This window comes from Gorilla gorilla, chromosome 2 (assembly GCF_029281585.2).
Source record: "Gorilla gorilla gorilla isolate KB3781 chromosome 2, NHGRI_mGorGor1-v2.1_pri, whole genome shotgun sequence".
Lineage (NCBI taxonomy): Eukaryota > Metazoa > Chordata > Mammalia > Primates > Hominidae > Gorilla > Gorilla gorilla.
The window spans coordinates 145,774,999-145,796,536 of record NC_086017.1 but is presented as its reverse complement, the minus strand read 5'-3'; the positions used below and the strand labels follow the sequence as shown (position 1 = coordinate 145,796,536).

Here is a 21,538-nt window from a genome sequence, read left to right as displayed (position 1 = left end):
TTCTGGAACAACAGTTTGGAATGCAGCTTAGAGAATGAGCTCGCCTGGCACAGGTAGGAGGTCCAAACTGAGGACTTGAGAGACCCCCAGCTCAGCTCCCATCCCAACTCCACCAGCTGTGCCTGTGCCTTAAAGGGGCAGGGTCAGAAATGGGACATTTATAGGACTTCGTTACTGCTGTATCCCCATGCCAACACACACATACACAGTCTCAATGGGTCCTCAATAGCTACAGAGACTTCTGCCTTAGGGCCTCACCACAGGCCTCAGGCTTCTTCGCAATGTCTTCATCCCCTCCTTAGTGAAGTGACAGGCTGTGGGAGAGCAGCCTTCTCCACCTGGGGACGAGCTCTGTGCGCCCCATGGGTCAGCATGAGGCCTTCGGGCTGCAGGAAAACGGGATGAGTGATTTCACTGGAAATGTGTGCAGAGCTGTGTGGTGGGGATTAGCAGAGAGAGCCACATGCCTCTGCACTGTCCTGGTCCCTTCTCCTCCTAGCCCCTCCTCAGAGGCTTGGGGAGCCAGGTGGCTCCCTCTGCCAAGGCCTGCTCCTCCTCTCACCACTTGCACAAAGAGGTGATAGTTCCCAGATCCCATTTGTGCTGGGGCTGTAGTTCCATTCAGCCCACTGTAGTTTCCTGGGGCTGGTGATGGCCAGAGCACAGCTGGGGGTTGGGGTGGAGTCTTCTCGCCTCCCAGGCTCAAGCTCCTCATGATCCCCTCACCTGCCCTATAGAGTATGACATTGCAGCTGCTCAGGAGAAGGACCGCCAAGCCTTCAAACCCACTGACATCCTGCGGACCCAGAAGACCAACTGTGATGGCTATGCTGGCCTCTTTGAGAGAATGTGCAGGTACGAGAGACAGGAGTCCCCGTGCTGACCACCAGACCCATCCCTCTCCCTCTTCCACAGTGCCATGTGCCTTTGCCCACATGCCAGGCCTGAAACCTGAGTTTACAAACTCTGCTCTGGAACCCAAGTGAGTCCTGAAAAGGTCAATTTCTCCCTTTTTAACACCAGCATAATTGACTTTGTACCATCTGCCGGGCTTTGCGATGCATTAACATAATGGCAGATGAATGCACAGAGATAATTTGGTTATAAAAAGCCCTTTTTCCGCCTTCTCCCATCTCTATGCAGCTGAAGGTTAAAAGAATGGCAGGCCTGGGAGCGGGAGGACAGTGGCTGCAGATGCCAAGGGGACTGTGAAAGGCTGTCCTCAGGGCTGACACAGGGGGCCTCTTTTGGGGGAAACAAAAGATCTCCCACCTGAAAAGATTTGTGAGTTGGACAGCTGAATCAGTACGAAGCGGCTACTCTTGGAGTCGCTGGGCTCCATTTTCAGCACTCTGGGAGTGGGCATATGGCCAGGTTGCTGGGGTGGGTGACAGCTCTGGCCTGAGCAGGAGAACAGGCCATTGCCAGTTCCCAGTGACTCAAAACAGGCTCAAGATGTGGGGTGGGGGGGAGGGGATGGCCACTGACCCCCACAGCTTCCTGAGCCTACAGTCTGAGGTCTGCTGGGTTCCTCCAGAAAACAGTCAGCTAACCCTGGGGCCATCAAAGAACCCCTCCCCAGGGGGTGGATGAACAGCTGCCTACTGTCTTTCTAGGCTTCTGGGAGTGAGTCTTCTCAGGCACCCAGATGTCAGCCCACCAGAACTGCAGGTGGCAATTCATCAAACCAAGCGTAACACTTAGTCCACAGGCAGGCAGTTGTGATGGCCTCAGTGTTGCACTGGCGGCAGCTGCTGAGCACTGGGTGCATGCAACCTATTCCTGGCCCAAACCCCCTGTTGTGCTGCCTCCTGCCCCCCATCACCACTGCCAAGCACAGGCACCTAGCTGGCTGCTGAGTTACTCTAAGCCTCCTGCTCTGCTTCCTGTTCTTCCCTTTTCTCACTTTCAAGGCCAATCCCTGAGACCACAGCCCCAGAGGCAGCCACAGTGGGTCAGGGTACAGAATATGCCACCCAGGCTGCTTCCCACTCCCTACCCCAGACCCAAGCATACCTCCTGCTGCCTGCAGGTCTCTCCAGGAACCTGGATCCTCACTGGCCTCTCTGTCCAGGCTCCCCTGGTCCTGGGTTCGTAACATCACTAAAGGATCACACTATCTAGCAAAGTCCTCCAAAATCTGACCTCAGCCAAGTTTCCAGCCCTGCACTGTGTGACACCACCTTCCTGACCACCTCTGCATGCACACCTGCTCCCTCTCCCCAGAGCTCCTTCCAGGCCCCTCTCCAGGACAGCCCACAACCTTCCCCTTCCTTTGTACCCCCAGCCCAGTTGCACACCAAACTCATGTGTTGCCTTATGCTTTCAATTAATAACATTTTTAAATTTAAAAAATACCATTCATTGTAGATGGTTTATAAAATGCACTAAAGCAAAAAAGAAATTATTACTCTGAATCTCACCACTTACAGCTAACACTGGTAACATTTGGTCATATTCCTTTCCAGACTGTGTTCTGTGCATACAGGAATTACCTGTGCTCGGTTGTTGTCATACATCCTATCGATTGTATACGTCTATATTTGCCTTTATCTCCTCTCTCCTTCTACCTCCCCTGCGAATACCCATCTCAGAATCCTACACCCAGTAGGCCCTCAATAGACACATATAGAAATGACAGGATATTCCTAGCAGACTTATGTGGAGTGGAATGTGGAATTCTCTTTTAACTGATGAAATAGCCACAAGTCTCTTAGCTCCATTTGTGCCTAGCATCTTTCAGAACATGATTATTTTCCTCTGATTTTACAAATTTGAAAAATGCTTAGTATTTTTTCCAAGTTCCAGGATATATTCCTCTTTATCCAGTATAAGCTTTCTAGCATACTGTAGAAGGAGTGCCAGATTTGAAGCTAGAAAGACCTGGGTCTACCACTTAGAGTGGTATCGCCTCCTTGATCCAGTATAAGCATCCTAGCATCCTTTAGAAGGAGAGCCAAAGTTAAAGCCAGAAAGACCTGGCTCCCAGTTTTTAATTTACCACCTATTAGTTTTGTTCTTTTTGGTAAGGCCCTTAACCTCTTGCAGCCTCAGTGCTCTCATCTATATATTGGAGACTAGATTGCCTACCTGGCAGGGCTGTAGGACTCAATGAGACTGCAGTTTGGGGGTTACCAACCCAATTTTGGGGTGGGTGTTTTTTGACCTATCTTGTCTTTCTTGAGTATTGATTGGAGTCCTTTTGCTCTGTGGAGCTTTCCTACAGACTCTGCCAGCCTACATAGATCAGGAAAATTGACACTTGCCTTGAGTGAAACTGTCAGCTTTTTGCCCTGGTCCAGATACTTAACAATGGCCCTATTCTGGCCTGCAGCTTATCATTAAAACTCTCCCTAACATTTTGCATCATTTAAAGTTAGTTCCAACATGGCGATTACCATGTGCAAAATTCCTCACACTGCCTGAGATGTGTAGCAATAGCCCACAGTCCCCTGAATTCCTTTAACTGTTTCTTTAAAGATCAGTAACCTATCTATGCATCCCTCTACTAACTCTCTTTACCTTTAAAATAACTGCCAAAAGTTTGGTAAATTAATTAGCTAATTCCTTAATAACTGAGGACATATAATCCGCACTTGCTGATTTATCCCTTCTTGGTTGTCAGGGTGGACATCATTACTTTTTGCCAGTCCATTCCACCTCCCTGAAATTGTCTCATTAAAGACTGATTTAATAAAGTAATTTGGGGAGGAATTCAGATATTTTCACAACATCATTCAGTTCCTTCTGTCTGTCCCAAGTCACTGATGTGGGGTTTTTTGGTTAGTGCTATAGCTTGCAACTGCTGGTCCAGTTTCCTTCTGACTTTCTATCATCCAACATTAATGTCTCTCTTTTTGCCTCAGTTGCCCGCATCCTTAATTGATTCTGCCTAATTTCCCCGCAGAAGCCAAGCTTAATTCCCCAGACTGCTGCTCTTGAGTCAGCCTCCAGTAAATTCTCTTCCCGTTAGCATGGCTTTAGCACCACCAGCTAGCAGGTTTCAGAGACTTGGATAAAGCCAGGCACTTATTACGAGTTTGAGCCCTGACACTGAGGGAGTTGGTTGTCACCAATCAGATGTCAGCTGGCTTTCCACTCATCCTCTAGCTGTCACTGAGAGCAGGGGCAGGAGTGTGTGCGGTCAGATGGCTGCTTCTGGTTAGCAGTATGTCCCCTATAATCCAAAAACATCACTTGGTTCCAAAGGCCCCAAAAGATAGGCAGTGGCCATCTAAGCCTTCTGGGAGATGCAGATTCATTGGATAACCTTAAATTATCACCAAATCTGATGCTGGTGTATAAGGCCTCTGAAAGGGACATCTTAGCTCCCCCACCCTTATAGCTACACCAAAGGATGGCACTCACAAAGATGAGTTATGTCACTGGTGCAAACCACCTTTCCATTTCACTCTCTATACCACCTACAAGTGTATAGATCAAAACAAAATCTTCATTTACAAAAGAGCTGCTGCAACATTGTGCACATGTATCCTAAAACTTAAAGTATAATAATAATAAAAATAAAATAAAATAAAAAGAAAAAAGAAAAAAATTAACTTACCATGTCAGGTATGAGGAATATGAGGTCAAACGATTTTTCCATTTCCCCAATAGATGTTTTCACACGTGAAAAAAAAAAAAAAAAAGCTTCTTGAACTATGCATCAGGACAACTGCATCCACTGCTGCTTCGGCCACTGGCTAGCTGTGTGTCCCCAGGCAAGGCAGCCTCTCTCTCTGAACAGCTGACGCCTCCCTCACCTTCAGAGAGGAGGCCTCTGAAGTCACGTCTCATGAGGTTCTGCATGGGGCCCTGGAGAGAGAATTATTATCAAGATTACTAGTTATTGACCTAGCTGTAAGGGTAGTGTGTAAGAAAAGGGAAAAGAGAGCACATGGGAGAAATACAAACACACTGTCAGATTATAAGAAATCAAGTACATAAATTGTGAAAGATAAGTCATGGTTTGTTTGTCCTGCTGCAGTATAGAAACCACAGTATTTTCAACAAAATACCAAAAGAAAAGCATACTTCATAGTCTCTCCTACAGGCACACTCCCTCCCTTTTTCCCTCGCTTGGCTCACACATCCTAGGAGAGGTGATCAGATTTGGGAAAGTCTACTGTGGTCAGAGCCCATTGGTGTAGGGTGCACCTGTCCACTCAGATATTTCAGCCACACTGCTGTTGGGGCCTGGCCTTGGTACTGACTGTAGGAGCATCATACAGTTCCTATGGCAGGGCCTGGACCATCTCAGTATAAAATAACACCAAATTAATACACTAGGATACAGTGCACCAAACTGGAACACACAGATCTTTTTCAATAATAAGGATAATGCATTCATAGAAGACTCAGCAGCTTCAGGGTTCATCAAGGGTAACCCAGGTAATGACATTGCCTTCTGCTTGGCTGCCCCTCTGTTCAGTCTCTTCCCATCAGGCCACATTTGGTGGCCATGTGGTCCTTTGCAGCCCTTGGGGCTTCTCTGATTGGGTCCCTGAGCCCTGATATTGCTGGAGAGGGGGGGCTGCAGCTTTCTCCAAATCCTCCAGGGTGCTCCTTGGCAGCTTGTTCAGGGCATCTTATATCCATGTTTTCATTGTGGCTTGGGATACATATCAGCCATGAGCTATGGAGGCAAAATTGAGGTTGTCAATTCTGTAAAGTAGAAGCAAAGATTCTGCAGTCTGAGGTCATTAAATAAATCTCCTTGGGTGATACTTTAGGCTCTGGGATGGCTGGTTGGAGCTCTTCAGGAGGTGGAAATGTTTCTAGTCCTCGGCCCCTCCTTCAGTGCTCTCTCAGCTCCTGCCTGCAAAGTTAATTCCTCCACCTTTGGGCTCTCCAGGTCTTTGCTTATAGACTGGCATTTTATAAGCAAAGTTCTGGAGACAGTTCCAGTGACAGTTCCCATATCCACCCTCCTTCCAACTATCAGCACACCTAGGGCAGCCACTGAGCCTTATTTTGGGGATATGATATTTTATTATGTTGTTACATTGTGTTGCGTTGTATGGTGCCATGTCATGTTATAGCATTCCCTGCTACAGTGCTTTATACACGGTGTGTGCGGCCAGTGATCTTTTGATGACATGAAAGAGTTGTGGTTCATCCTGGCTAGCAAGAGTGGCTGGAGACAAAACTCCTGTGAGTTTCACAATCATCGTCTTATACATACAGAGGATTTTGCACGAGAATTATGGCATATTAACAATAATGCTTTACATTATGACCTTCTTTGTCCAATTCATCTGGCACATTGCTGCCAGGTAATAAAATATCCTCATATCAGAGTCAAGCATGGCATGAGCTTATAACTGAGTTTATATTTTCATCTTTTTTCTGCCCCAGGCATTCCCCACAGCCTTCCCAGCTTCTCCTCAGCCTGTCAGAGAAGAATCAACCCCTGGAGATCATTTAATGCCAACATTTCTCTCTGCCCACGATAAGCCTGGCAAGGTCACTCTAGAGGTGACCACCAGACCTGGGAGGTGACCTTATTTCCTGGCTCAGGGGCCACCACCCCCACTCAGAGCAGTACAGGTGGACATCCCTGCCCCTTGCTTCTTCCTCCTGCTTTCCTTTCCAGGGCTGGGGCAGGCTCTCACTGCTGCTCCCTGACTTGGTTTTTCCAATCTTGCCTCCACTTCACTCCCCTGAGGGCAGGATGTCCCCCCTGGGCACATGGCCTAGGACATGGCTTCTCCCAGGAGGACATTCCATACCCATTCTGATTTACCCCACCACCTGGAGGCTGCACAAATGCTAAATTCCTCTCCTTCCTTCCTTGACTCCAGGTGGCTCTGAGCAGAGGACAAGCATCAGTGGGCAGCATGTCCAGAGGTCCACAGCTCCACTAAATCAGTTCACCTTAATGCAAAACGAGCCATTCTCCAAGCCCCATTGTTCCCAGGACTCCCCTTATCCCTCCACATCATCCTAGAAAGTGATATGCACAGACGTTCTAGGCAGCAATGGAAAGTAATTTCCTGAAGAATATAATTTTAAGTAGTATTTATGGCTTTTTTTCCAATTCTCAAAGTAACACATAATCATTATTAAAAATTTAGAAAATACAGAGAAGTTTCAAGAAAAACATTAAAATCACCTATAATCCCATTGCCAAAAGATCAGGTGCCTTTTGTGCCATCTCTCCCCCTCTCACTCCCTGCCCCTCCTTCTCTGTGCATGCAGGCAACACGCACACACACACACACACACACACACACACACACACACACAGCATCTGCGTGACATTGTGCTGACTGGAGAGACTGACATGCTGTTGTCAGTTCACATCGTGTCAGGGGCACTGCTTAGCTCACTAAATATTTTTCACAACATTTCTTCTCCTCACCCAGTCTCTGAGTAGATGGGGCCCCACCTCCTATCCAATGTCTATCCCACCCCTACACCTCTACCCACTCCTCTGGCCTTGCTTTCCTCTGGTCCTTCTCTGCTAGCTGTTTCCTCTCAGACTATAAACACATCCAGACTTCCTCATCCTGAGAACAACCCCCTCAGCCTTGCATCCCCTCAGCACTCTCCACCACCTTCCGCTCTCTGCACTGCAGAGAAATGAGGAGAGGGCACTCCAGGTATGCAGGCTGCCCCTTCTCCCCTTCCTTCCGTGGTCTCCTCAGCTACTGCCTCCTTCTGCCCTGGAGTGGCTTATGGCCTTTGCCAGCAGAAAATCACAACACTGGGATCTAGTTTCTCTTGCAGTCTGTCCCCATGCCCTCAAGTGCTCCCAGAAGCCATCCCACAGAGCCCAGCTGGTATGTTCTCATGGGATTCCTTAGAGGGCTTAGGAGGCCTGAACCTCCTTTTGTGAAGCAACAGGCAAAAGGGCAGGGGCTGGAAAACTTCCAAGCCCCTAAGGAACCTCAGCACTAGTGGCCTGGACTTTCCGCAGGTGAACAGAGGTTAAGGCAGACATGGTAACACCTCATGATTGCATGCATGTGAAGAAACACTGATGGCAGGGAAAGTAGAATCTGTTAACCCTCAGGACATCACATTTGATCCCAATGACTCTCTCAGCAAGTGATATGTATTAGTAATATTTAATCCAATATTTTGCTAATTTTAAATTACATGTTCATTTTTACAAGGAAGATTCCCCCGATTCCTATAGTAGATGCATGGCCATTTCACCCCATTCCCCTGGGAGGCTCCGTGGCCCTCTTGTTTAGAGCAACTGAGGCTGCAGCCCTGGTCTGTGGAAGGGCCCAGCCCCATAGGCCCATCTCACTGAAACAGACCCCACCAACACCCTGGACTGCAGACTCAGCTCAGCTGAGTACAGCACAGGGTCAGCACTGAGTTGGGGACTGAGCAGCTTGTGTGGTACTCAAAGGAGCCCCATCAAAGGGGCATCAAGCACATCCTCGGTTTCACAGGTTGTGTGTCTATTACACCAATTTTCCATGAGTGCAAGGAAAATGTCTTGAGGAAGGGGCACCTTTTCTAATTTACACAAAGGCCCTAGGAGGGCTAGCATGGGATGTCCCTAGGTCAGACTAGCAGTGAAATTGTCTGCAGTCCATCCCCTTGGCTGTCCTCAGGGGAGCAGGGCTGCTGAGGAGCAAGACCAGCTGGCCGTGAAAGGACACCCAGGGGTCTTGCTTTGGCCTTGGACTGGTGCCCACAGCCCAGGCCTGGGCCTCAGGGTTTTAGCTCCAAATGTCTAGTTTTATGTCTTCCCCAGAGGTGACCCATGCCCATCTTCCCATCCAGGTTCCCAGAAAGCAGTGCCAGCTCTACTATGAGCAGTGAGGGAGCACAATGTCAAAAGGACCCCAAAGCTCAGGTTGACTGGTCGGCATTTCCATTCCCCTCAGGACAGCCACAGGAGACTCCAGAATTGTGGCCAGGGCAGGCAGTCAGCAAATGACCTTAATGCACCATGATGGCTCTTGCACCATGTTCACAAAGGACAGACCCGCCAGTCAGACCTGAGCAAACTGGCAGCTGGCCAGTCCTCCCTGGGCCAGGGCTGGAGACACCCACTGCCTGCCCCGGGGTTCCCTTGCAGGCATCCTTGGGAGGAATAGCAGGGGAGTAGGGCTTGGCTTCTGTACCCTCACAACCAGCAACCCCCCAACACCTCACCCATGTCACGAGACCCATCTCTTCAGTCGCATGTCCAGAAGCGCCCTGGTTCTCCCAGCAGCTGTGCTCACCCCTTACATGTAGGTTTTGTTGCAGGAACATTGTCATTTCCCTGGCTCCTATTTTCTTGAAGCCAGCCTCACGCTTGCCCCCATTTTTTCCTCCTGAAGAGTTGCTTGAGGAGCGTGTCAAGCAGGCTCCAGGGATGAACATTTCAGAAGTGATCTGAATGGTGTTGGTCTCAGGGGAGGAGCAGACAGCGGAGACTGCAGCCAGTCTGTACCAACAGGACCAGCCAGCACTGTATCTCCCTGTCCCCAGTGCCCCGAGATAGAAGCCATCAAGGCTGTTTATATGTGAGTACAAGAAGCAAGGAAAAGGATAGACAGGGAGGACTGATGAGCAGCAAACATGCCTGAAACCTGAGACCATGGACAGACTTGGAGGCAAGCCACAGCGGGATCCCCCTCTCAGACCCCCTGTCCTGCCCCCAGGCTCGCCGGAGTGCAGTGTATGACCGTGCCTGGCTACTCCAAGGGTTTCGGCTACCAGACAGGGCAGAGCTTCTCGGGGGAGTTTGACCATGCCTGGAATGCTGTGTACCTGGAGGGAAGATGGCACCTGGTGGACAGCACCTGGGGCAGCGGCCTGGTGGACACCATCACCTCCAAATTCACCTTCCTGTAAGTACTTGTCTCAGTTCTGCTGGGCGTCTGGCAGGTGGAAGTGGAGGATGTGCCAGGCAGCATGAAGCAGCAGGTGGAGAAGGCCAAGCGGGAGGGGAAGGAGAGCCAGGAGACCCCATGCCCACTCCTCCTCGGCTCTGAAGTGGGCTGGCTCCAGGCCAATTGTGAGGGCCCAGACCCTTTTGTCACCTCACCCTCCACTGACAAACTCCCCACTCTGACTCCCTATAACTCCCTCCACCAAAGCACTGAAAGCCTGCAGCATTTGCCCCCAGACCACACATGACGAAAGGCGGGCTAATAGCCTTCTTTAGTTGTCGGCAGGTTCCCTTCCAGACTTTGGCCATTGACCACATTACCAGGCACAAATGCCAGAATGTTCTCTTACTGCTTTGCCCAGACACCAGGCTCCTTCTCCTCTCAGGTCTGAGTGAGACCGTATCACATTTCTGAGGAAAGGGCTGTGGTTTTTGGGGAAGGGGTGCTACTGGCGGTGCAGGGTCACTGTGAGGCACAGTGGGGCAGGGCAGCCGGGGTGCAGAGGACTGGAGCATTTCTGTCCTCTGGGGCTTTGGCCAATCCTGGCCTTAACCTGAGGCTACATACAATATTCTTCATGGATCATGATGTTATCAGCAGCTCAGATCCCTTTTTATTCAGAAACATGAGTGTGCTCTCTCTGATTTTTGCAGCTTAAATCTTGACACTCCCACACATGGGACAAATACAAGCCATGTGCACACACATCCTACACACAGGGCTCGCGTACTCACAGATACCCTCTTTACCTCTGTTATTCTCAACACTGCTCCTCTTAGGCAGAGCAAAGCCACCCCCATCTCAGGAAGGGCCTCTCTGTTCTTCTCTTGATCCCCATTACTGACATCCAGAGAGGCAGCACTCCAATGGGCCCTGGAGAGCCACAAAAGGTCCCCGCCAGCACAGCTGCACAGCACAGAAACAGGTTGGGGTAGATGGAGGCAGTGAATTCAAGCACTCTGTCTCCCTGCCTTCCCACGACCCCACTGCGTGGTCCACAGGCTATGCCTTTCCCCGCTTTGAACTTCTGATTGTCTTTGAGCATGAGGCAGTCAGTTTTCCCCTCGACAGCCTAGGGCACTGAGTGCAGACCACAGTTGCAGGCTGTGGCCTTCCCTTAGAAGGGACCTCAGACCCTGCCTTGACTACAATTTCTGGAAGCATCCACTGAGGAGGAGTCTCCAGTGCCCATGTTAGGGTTGGAGATGGTGCCTCTTCCCATCCAGGGTGTCCATAGGACCACTCTGGTAGGTGTATTGGGCCCCTGCCTCCCCTGCATGGAGCTGGCTGCTAACCAGCTTGTCTCTGCTCCAGCTACAATGAGTTCTACTTCCTCACCCATCCTGCACTGTTCATTGAGGACCACTTCCCAGACAACAAGAACTGGCAGCTGCTAAAACCTCCTCAATCTCTGAAGCAGTTTGAGAACAACATGTATCACAAGAGTGAATTCTACAACAAAGGGATGCTGAGTGCCCACCCGGAGACTTCCATGATCAGAACAGGTGAGCCCGGAGCAGGTGCCAGTGTGCTAGCAGCAGGAATGGAGCATTTCACACTGTCCTCCAGGAGCCCACCTGAGACTGCACTTTCAAGGCATGCCCTTCCAGACGCATGGCTTGTGAGCTTAGCACAAAGCTTGTGTGTGCATGTGGATGAGTGGAGGCTGCTGAGGCAGCCCAGGCCATCAGGGCAGGGAAGGGCCATAGGCCACATCAGCAGGGACAGAAGCTCACTCACACTAGCATAAACCCAGAAAGGGATGTGTCTGAAGGCTGCAGGTTTCCCAGAACTTGAAGGCTGAACACACAGCCTGGCCTGTCACAGAAGCCAGGGCTGGGCAGTTCCTAGCTGGGTGAGTCTCTCTCAGTTCACACAGCAGGGAAAAGGACTGTGTCACCCTGGCTACATATAGCCTCTGGGCTCAGGTCCCCAACAGAAGCTACTGGCCTGCTGTGTTCTCTCCCCAACTCCTGCTGGAGAGAATACATGGCCTCAGCAGAGCTGGAATCTGGGTGTTGGTGGTCCAACCAGCAAGGATGAGCAACATGGGTCTCCCAGGACAGGTGGGGGCAGTCCCACCCAAGACAGAGAGTTGGGGCAGACTTCCTTAGGGAGGTGGCCACTGAGCTGGGTCTTGGGAGAGGAGAACAGGCATAGTAGCTAGACAGAGATGGACATGTTCTAGGTAGCAGAGGAGAGGCAGGGACACAGTAAGCCCCCAGCCTCCAAACTCAAGCAGCCCTGGATGAGGGCCAAGCTCCAGCACCTCTGCCTGGCTGGCTCAGTACCCCTCCCTTCTGGAGGCGGGACCCAGCCATTTCCAGCCCACTCCCCTGGGGCAGTATAGGATACCCAGCTTAGCCATCTCCCATGGCTGGCCTGGGCTGACATGTGCTCTCACAACCTTCACCACGGAGCCATGGCAGCTGAGTATGTTTGCACACTCTGAGGCATACGGGGGCTACCCTGGAGGGCCAGAACTGGTCACAGAAAAGCAGGGCCTTCTCTGGAAGATTGTCTCTTATGCCTCTCCAAGGCCTTGGCACCTGATCCAGTGCTGGGCACACAGCCTGGGCACGCTGCAGAGCCCTGTAAGTCGGGTCAGTCCAGCCTCCCACACCTCAGCAAAGGACTGCCTGGTGGCACTGTCTCTGCCACTGGGGCCTCCATCCGCCCAGGACAGGAGGTCTGAGCTCACACTGACTATTAGCACAGGGTGCCTGTGGGTGGGCCCAGAGCCCCTGGGGAGCTCCAACCCACACTGCAGGGCAATGGGGCAGCGGGGAGCACAGGTGTCCCCAAGTTAGTTCCAACTGACTTGTCCCTTCCACCACACAATGGCTTCCTTTGCCAAGTTGCTGAGCTCTTGCAAACTCTTCCAACTCCAAATACCTGGCAGCTCCTGCAGCTAAAATAACAGCGTGAAGTTGCTCAATTTGAGAATCCATTTCCTGTGCTTACAACAGATGCAGGGCTTGTTCAATGTATCATAGGCCATGGAAATATCGGAAAGAACTGACCAGGTCAAAGCAACACCATACTGATGTCATTGAGTGGAGTTTGCCTTTTTAAGAGACATAAAAATATAAACACCAGATTCCTTAATTTATGGAAATCTAAACCTAAATATGATTCCATATATCTGATACATATTTACAGAGTATTTCTTTGTGGTAGCTAGTTCTGTTAAGAGGGGGGAGGGGAAGGAAACAAAATAGGGAAACTGAGATGAGCAAAAAGGAAGTGAAGGAAGAGGGCACCTAGATAAGGGGCTGGAAAGCTGCCAGGCTCTAGGAGAGCGCCGTGGAGGGGAGAGGGGAGGAGGAGGAGGCAGGGGGTACTGGAAGAGCCGTGGACTCCCACAGAGGTCCGCAGGGGTGGCTAGTCCTTTATTTCAAGTCTTCCCAGTCATTCAACACACCTTTGGCAAGAACCCTCTGGGTGAGGCACCACAACCAGGCACTAAGACGTGGCAGGAAATGAAACAGGCTAGCCCCTTCACCACAGAGCCCACAGGCCAGCAAGGAGTTCGGACACTACACAAAAATGCTCACATGATGAATTACAGCAGTGGAACGTTCCCTGAAGGACAGCCAGGGCTAGGAGAGAAGCTGCCGGGGAACTCAGCCTCAGCTGAGGGGTCCGGGTGGGCTGCTTTGCCATGGGGACATTACCATAAAGCCTTATCCAGGTTTGGGGGAAGTGGTGGGGAGGGAGGAGAGGGTAGGAGGACCCTGAGGCATGAAGGGTTGTGGCCTTGGAGGATCTGAGAGAGTGCTTGATACTGCCGAGGCAGGAAGAGACAGGCTTCTCCATGGGTCTCCAGCTTGAGGGCTCTGCCGTGAGCCCAGGAGTAGCCAGGTGGATGTTTTCAAAGGAGCCCTGGGGCTGCTGTGTGGGGTGCTGGGTGGTGCTCCACAATCAAAGGTGAATCTCAGGGGGATCTGGGCTTCACTGTGCAGAAAAGACTCACAGCCAGTTGTGAGATGGAACAGGACCAGGGGCCGTGAGCAGTGAGGAGCTGAGGTAGCTTCTGCCCACTGAGCTGGTTCAGAAGTGAGGGGAGAGGAGGGTTTTCACCAAGAGGGGATAGCAACTCTATTGATCTTGGTCACTTTCCTTTGGAGGTTACCATGGGACAGATGTGGCATGCAGTGGCTGAAGGCAGTAGAGAAAGCATGTAGACAAATAAAATAGCATAAAAGCACCAAGAGTCACACAATTTAAGTGTAACAGAAGGGGAAGCAATGGCATTGGAGTTAAGCAGTGCTCAGAGAGTGGGATGAGGGCCAGTCCTCAAAGAGTGGGGGTCGCGAAGAAGGGAGAGTACTCAGAGGAAGGTGTGGAGGCTAGCAGCCTAGGTCCTCCAAGGTCTGAGAGGCCTCGTTATTAGGAAGTCACTGGAGGGTGGGGGCAGAGGGAAGTCACTGGAGTGCCAGAGAGCTGACGGGCAAAGGGGAAATGGAGGCAGTGGGGGGATGTGTGGGAGTGTAAGACAGGTGCGGAGTGGGCAGTATCTGACAGGGCTGGGACAGCTTTTGAGCTGGGACAGCCATGAAGAAGGTAGAGGGGCTGTCTAAGCAGCCTCCCCATCATGCTGGCCCATGTGGTCTTCTCCCATTCCTGAGGTGGGAGTTGGCATGGAATGCAGATTCAATGAGAAGTCTATTAAGGCCTTTGTCCTAGAGCCCAGGCACAGTGTTCTGCCTCCCCCACCAAGAGTCCAAGCTAGGGGAAAGTTCCTAGGGACATGGATCAGACAGCCTCTCTCCTTCCTTTGCACTCAACTGTGAACGGGACTGGGGAGGTTGCTGGGGCTGGGAGCAGATGACCAGCTTCTGAGAGAATTAAGGCCAGGCTCTAAGAGAAGCCACAGTCCCTCCCTGTAGCCCTGGAAGCCAGGAGGGACCAGGCAGGTGGGTCCTCATGGGCTACAAAGACTGGAGAACTGACCACCTGTCCTTGAAAATCAATGACCAGGACAGATGAAGATGAAACTTCAGAGCAAGGGGAGAGATGGGGGGTGTCAGTGTGGGGGTTGCAAAAGACCCTCCTGTGCACACACTGACTCTTCAGGACCCATTCCTGAAACATGGCTAAGATACACCTATGTGAGAAGCCTGGGGTGGGGGAGGTGGGGATCAGGGAACTGCCCCACCCCAACCTCCTGTGCACAGCCTCAGGGAGTGAAGCCATTCTCACTAGTTTTAAGGACAATGCGTTGACATGACAGCATTGACACTTAGACAGATGCCACAGGGAGCAAGGTGCAAGCTAGACCTGAGACTTGGGGGAGATGGTGCCCCTCCTGACCCATGACCCTCTCTGGACACAGGCAACCTTCATCTAATGTGAATCAATTGGGCAGGATGCACACATACAGCTTGGGATAAATTTTTCTAGAGGCCCCTTAGCTTTCATTTCTCTCAAAGAAAACCACCTGAAGGGAGTAGGAAACCCTTCCAGCGGTGTGCTGCCACCGGCTGATGCCATGCTCAGTGAAGTCATATTGGTTGCTTGAAATGGACTGTGGTGAAAGTACTAACACCGTGGAAATAGACAAGCTCTATAAGTCAGGATGTTTTTCTCCCAGGGAGACAGTTGTTAAACATTTACCAGCACATCAGCACATGCTGGACCCATCTCTGCTGACCCTGACTTTCTCTCCCCAGTGAATGGGAAGGCCACGGTCACCATTGAGAGCTGCGCCCCGACGCTGTTCATGTTCATGCTTAATGGCAAGCAAAAGCATGGGCTGCTGAGCCTAAGGAAGAATGGGATGAAGTTGGAGGTGTACCCTCCAACCATGGGCACTCACAAGCTGCAGATCTTCGCCAAGGGCAACTCCGACATCTACAGCTCAGTGCTGGAGTACACGCTCAAGTGCAATTATGTGGACATGGGTGTCCAGCTGCCTGCTGAGCTTCACCAGCCCGTGGGCCCCAGCTGGTTCTCGGAGCAGATGGGCATCATGAAGCCCTCCCACCCTGACCCTATCATCCACACCAGCGACGGGCGCTGCTCCATCAGCTTCAGCGTGGAGGAGGGCATTAATGTCCTGGCTTCCCTCCACGGGGATGATGGCCCCATCACTGAGGAGACACAGCGGCGCTACATCTTCCAGCTGCACCGGGAGAAGCAGACCGAGCTGAAAGTCCAGCTGCCCCATGCAGGCAAGTTTGCCCTCAAGATCTTTGTCAAGAAGAGGCAGGAACCAGGAAACTACATCTTTGTCTTTAATTACCTCCTATGCTGTGCCAACACCAAGGTGAACTGGCCCATGTTCCCTGAGAGCTTTGGCAACTGGGGACAGGACAATGAGCTGCTGGAACCTCTGTCAGGTGTGCTTCCTGCCAACCGGAATGTCCCATTCAAATTGAAGCTGCATGGTATTGCCAAAGTCCTGGTGAAGGGGCAGGACACATGGCCCCTGACCCTGAACCACGAGGGCTACTGGGAGGGAAGCTGCAGCACAGCTGGCTGTCAGGAAGTCTATGTCATGGTGCTGGAGAATGCCAACCACAATTTCTACTCCTACATCCTGAAATACAAAGTGAATGCCCAGTGAGGGCTGTGCCCCGGTCTTACCCTCCCAAAGGGCCAAGGCCAGACCTCCCCAGGGAGGGCTTGAAGGAAGTGCAGGGAGCCCTGGACACCACTGAGTCTGCATGAAATCCCTTCTAGGCCTCTGCCTCAGTGTCCCACCTCTGCCACAGGAGCTGTGATCTTTGTGTTCCGAAGGCTTCACTCAGGTGTGGCTGTGACTGAGGGGGCAGAGGCAGTGGCTCTTTAGAAGGAAAAGGTGCTATGTAAATCTAAGGTATTGTAAACTGTACACCTGCATCCAGATGCCCCTTCTCGTATTAGTGCTGCTGTTGTTGTTGTTGTAGGGTTGATGTGGGAAAGCAGGGATATTGCCCAGGTTGACAGCTTTTCACATGATGCTTAGAGAATTCTCTTCCATGCCCAAGGGGACATGATTTGCAAGGCTGGGTTGTCCTTGAATCACAGAGCCCCTTTCAAGCAATATCACCGTGCCTCTCGACAGCTCCGGGCCCCCAGGGAATCTTGGACTATCTTCTTCTCCCAGACCTGATCATCTTCTGCATCCTGCTGCCTCTTCATTAGCTACTTCTTGTTCTTCAAGAGCCCAAGAAAAAGGGTGTGGTGAGGAAGCTAGCTGACCCACAACTGGCTGGAAGCTGATCGTCTCCAACATCCCTAAGTATAGTCAGGAATGTGACAACCAGAAAGTTGTGAGGAGACTGCAAAGCAAAGAGCAGCCCATGCCCGCTGTGGCTGTGCAGGTGGGAGGGACACTGTCGGCAGAGCTGCAGCCTTGGTCTGAGGGTGTAAGACCTCCAGCTCTGCTCTGAGAGGAGTACACAGGGCAGTTAGTTCAGTCTAAGGCCTGGAGTGCCCTCCAGGCCCTCACAGAGCCTGGGCCTCAGGCCCCTGCCCCGCCTCCACAGAGAGCCTCCAGAGGCTGGCCAGGCCCCTGGGGAGTCTTGTGGATAGCCCTGAATAAGGACCTGGGCGCAGATCGGGTGAGTAGTGCAGTGCGGCAATGCCGAGGAGACTCACACTTTAACAGGGCTCTGCCTGCCCCCAGTGTCTCTACCAGCAAAGCCAGGGCTGGGAAGACTTCCAGCTGCACGGGAGCAGCTTTTGTGCCTGTCTCAGAGAAAACGTCCTATCCCGTCTCCTTTCCTCCCTTCTCTGAGAAGACACCCCCCTCCAGTCTCACCTTGCATGGGGACAGCTCAGGGCTCCTTGCTTGCTCAGGCACAGACTGAGAGGCCTCAGCTGCCCAGCTGGCCCTCAGCAGCGCCTCAGGCTGCCGTTGCCATGGCAATGGAGGAAAGGCTGGCTTCAGCGAGGGCAGATAAGAGGGAAAGGCGAGAGAGGCCCCACATGGCCACTGCAGAACCATCCTGGCACACAGACACGCTCCCTGCTGAACTCCCGGCTTCTCCAGCTCCGTGGCCCCTGGCTGTCTCAGTGCCCCCCAACCCCTGAGAGCCAGCACTGCCTGGCACCTCTCCCCACAGCCCCTCCACAGGCCTCCAGGCTCAGCCACAGCCAGGGCCAGCTGGGACCCTCATAGCTTCCTCCGTGGCACTCACCCTCACATCCCTGTATCCAACAAATGCTCACAGAGTGCCTTGGTAAGTACCAGATGCTTGGGCTACAGAGGTGAACCAAGGGGGCCCGGCCCCTGCCATCCAGAGCACAGGGTGAGGAAACTGCCAGGCAGCAGCAGCCTCCCCTGCCCAGGCCTGACTGAAGATCCAGGCTCCAGACACTTCTGTTCATTATCCCCCGGGATCCCTCCCCTAAAAGTCCCCACTGCCACCCAGCAGGGTGGCCTAGCCCAGAACCAGCTCACAAGGGTGCCCATCATCCAACAGGCCGGCGGCCTCGAGCAAAAGGGGTGTCTCCCCTGGGGGGCTGAACTGTCCTGGGCAGGTCCTGCGCCCTCCGCAGTCTCTGCCATCGAGGCCACCCAGCCAGCCTCGTGTCACTCACACCTGAAAAATGCACAAAGGCCCCGGAGGCATAACAGCTATGCACCACCACAGGGAAACAAAGGGAGTTTTACACCCTGAAAACAGCCGTCTTGCACACTTCTGATTTTATGGGCTTAAAGAAATGTGTTTGTTTCATCAAAACAGTAAGTGCCTTCGATGACGCATGTCACTCACTGGACCCCGCGCTGGCTGCCTCGCTTAGTCCTGCTGGAGACCCCCATACCTTTTCGACATGCAATATAATTAATCAATACATCCTGGAGCATTGCAGAGAATGCCACCCAGCAAAATAGGAGCTGTCCCCAGCACCAGAGAGGGAGGCCCCGCCCCTCAAAGCACCGCAGGGCATCAGCAAGCCCCTCCCTCTCGTTTAACCAGGCACCCCCTTTGTAAAGACAGCTGTAGGCGCAGTCAGAAAATCACCTGCATTTCTTTCCACTGAAGTAAAAATACATGAAATGAAATCTAATCTTCATGAATTTTTACACGCATGCTGCTCAGGGTAGACATTCGGAGTTGCATTTTGAAGGCTTTTCTTTAAATCCCCATCTTTGTTTCCCGGGCGACGAGTCCCAGTCTCCGGCGGAATGGCACGGGCGCCCCCAGGTGTCCGAAGTGCGGAGCTGCCGGCGCTGCACACCGCGAGGCTGATCTATCACCGGGTTTTTTCGCAGAACTTGAAAACGCTGTGGAAATGTTTATGTTAAAATCACTAGGTGCTTTCTCGTGGCTTCTCAGCGCTTCCTTATGTGTACACGGAGGACATCTTTGTCACGCACAAGCTGTGAGGGCATCCTGGGGGACAACCTGGTGTGTTGAAAAGACAAGGGATGTGATGGGACTGTTTTGCCTGGAAATAACTTCTTGAAACAGAAGCACTTGACATAGGACTGGATGGAACAGCTGTGACTACACGCATTACTATACCATTGAAGGATTGGAACCGATCAAACTCAGAAAGTATCTGCTTGCAATTCTCAGGATGGCAGCCCCCAGGCCACAGGGCAGAAGGGAACCGAGGGTGGAGGAGTGGTGGGCAGAGGCACTACAACCACAACCTCAGTACACTTCTTTCCAGCTTGTTTCCGAAGTGCCACCAGCTCAGCTGGACTCCATTTTCAATCTGATTATGATCATTGTGAGTTCCCCATATGTTACATTGTCCTACCAGGACAGCCTCCTCACTGTCTGCTAAGATTAAAAGGAAATAAATAGACTAACTGAAGCATGAAGGATTTCGGCTAGACATAAAGAACTATTTCCTGTTGTTAAGCAGGAGGGACACGTTGCCAAGAAAGTTTGTGAAATCCTCTTCTCAAAGGACTTGAAAAGGAGAAAAGTTTTCCCAGTGGTCTGAGGTTTTAGATGCCATGTTCACTAGAAGGAGTGGGTTTTCTCCTCTCCAAACCAATTAATTCCTGAGATATCCTGGTCTGCCTGCAGCAAACAGAGGGTTAACAGCATCACTACATCATTTGCTATTGGCAAAATTTTCAAAGATGGTGTGCCTCTATTGCCCGCCTCAGTTTATCTTAGGTCTATAATTTCTTTTCATTTGGAGTAAGTAGTCGGCAACTGAAAGAGGTGATTACTTCTCATAATGTGTGCATTGAGTTGTGTGGGCCGGTGGCTGTTGAGTATGCTTTCTCCATGTTGTTGCTGGTGTTGTTTTTCAATAAAATTTATATTCATTTTTATCCAACAATGTAATTATCGATTCATTCTTATCATGTATCTCACAAGGTGGGAAATGGACAGAAACAGGAAAAATGCTTTCATGTTCAAAGGAAGCCCTAGAAAAAAATCAATGTCCCAGCCAGTTGAATGCGACGGTGAGATGCGAATGGAACGTCGGGCAAATAGCTATTTCACATTAAAGAAAACATAATTAGGTTAGCTCCAGCCACTCTATGGTTCACATGCCTTTGAAGAACATGAAGGCACTGTTTCTTTCATTGAATCTTGTTTAACTTGAAAATTTTAAAGTCAATCCGAATTTATTTTTACAGTGGGAGAAAAAAAATTACCAAAAATGCTTATCAGCCTACTTTTCTTTTGAATGTATATAAATATGTACTTCTTGATATTCATATACATGCAGAAACTTTCCAGCCGGTCACCTAAGCAGATTATTCATAAACTAGACATTTAGAGAAATACAGAAAATGAAAAATCCAGACATTTCTGAGAAGCTGCTGTAACCATGGAGACCATTCTCGTAGCTGTAGTGTGAAGGACAAAAAGAACTTGTGTTCCCAAATCTGGCTTCGTCATGTCTCTCGCTGCTAGATCCACAAAAACGAGGCCCAGCATGCTTCTCCTTAGGAAGGAGACCCGGCAGCATATTAAGAGGAAGCCAGAAGAAACAATCTTCCACACAAAAGAAGGAGTAACTCTTGAGTTATTAGAACAGTCTGAAAATGCCACCCCCAAAGCTGGAGTGGATGACCTCCAATGTCCCTTCCAGTCCGGAGAGTTTGTGATGCCGTGTCTCTGTGAACAGATGCTGGCAGGCAGTGGGCCTGGGGTTGTCAGTTACAGAACATCTGAAGGGCCCTGCTGCGGAACATCTGAAGGGCCCTGCTGTGTTAAGAGCCTGCCCCTGGAGCCCCTGGCAGACTGCACTGCTGGCTCCTCTCTTGCCTGAGGGCAAGGGGCTGGAGAAAGCCCAGCAGAGGGACCAAAGGGGAAGAACAGCCTCTGACAGGATGCTGGTTCTGTCTGATTTTGCAAGCAGAACTAAAGGAAACTGAAAGTTAACTGGGATGTCCTCTTTGGGGTGTCCCACAGGCATCTCCGAGTCAAAAGATGCTAAACTGGAGTTACTTCTCTCCCTCAAATTACTCCCAACTCCTCCTGGGTCCCCAGTTCAGTAAACGCATCCCTATCCAACCAGATAACTAAGTTAGACTCATGGCAGTCACTGGTGATGAAACCCAGTCCCTTCTGGATGTGTCTCACCTCCCACCTGCTCTCCCAACTCCACCTTCTCTCCTTTCCCACGACCCGCTACAAACCAGGTCCTCATGATCTCAGCTATACTGTTTGTGTCTTATACTTTCCATGGGGAGATGAAGCCTCCCGGCCCTATTACTGTCCACACTGGCCTCCCATTCATATATTCTTATCGCACCAGGATGATAGGGTTGTTAAGACAAG

The 21,538-nt window shown here is 51.2% G+C and overlaps 1 protein-coding gene across 2 annotated transcripts in view; it reads left to right on the top strand.

Moving 5' to 3' along the window:
• Positions 1 to 20,073, top strand: part of KY (kyphoscoliosis peptidase) — a 51,167-nt gene extending 31,094 nt beyond the window's left edge. For both annotated transcript variants that reach the window (XM_019023964.4, XM_004037683.4), the window contains 4 exons: positions 738 to 855; positions 9,615 to 9,803; positions 11,160 to 11,350; positions 15,521 to 20,073. In XM_019023964.4, coding sequence (XP_018879509.3) covers positions 738 to 855; positions 9,615 to 9,803; positions 11,160 to 11,350; positions 15,521 to 16,416 — 1,394 coding nt within the window. In that variant the 3' untranslated portion in view covers positions 16,417 to 20,073. The remainder of the gene's footprint in view (positions 1 to 737; positions 856 to 9,614; positions 9,804 to 11,159; positions 11,351 to 15,520) is intronic.
• Positions 20,074 to 21,538: the final 1,465 nt, after the last annotated feature.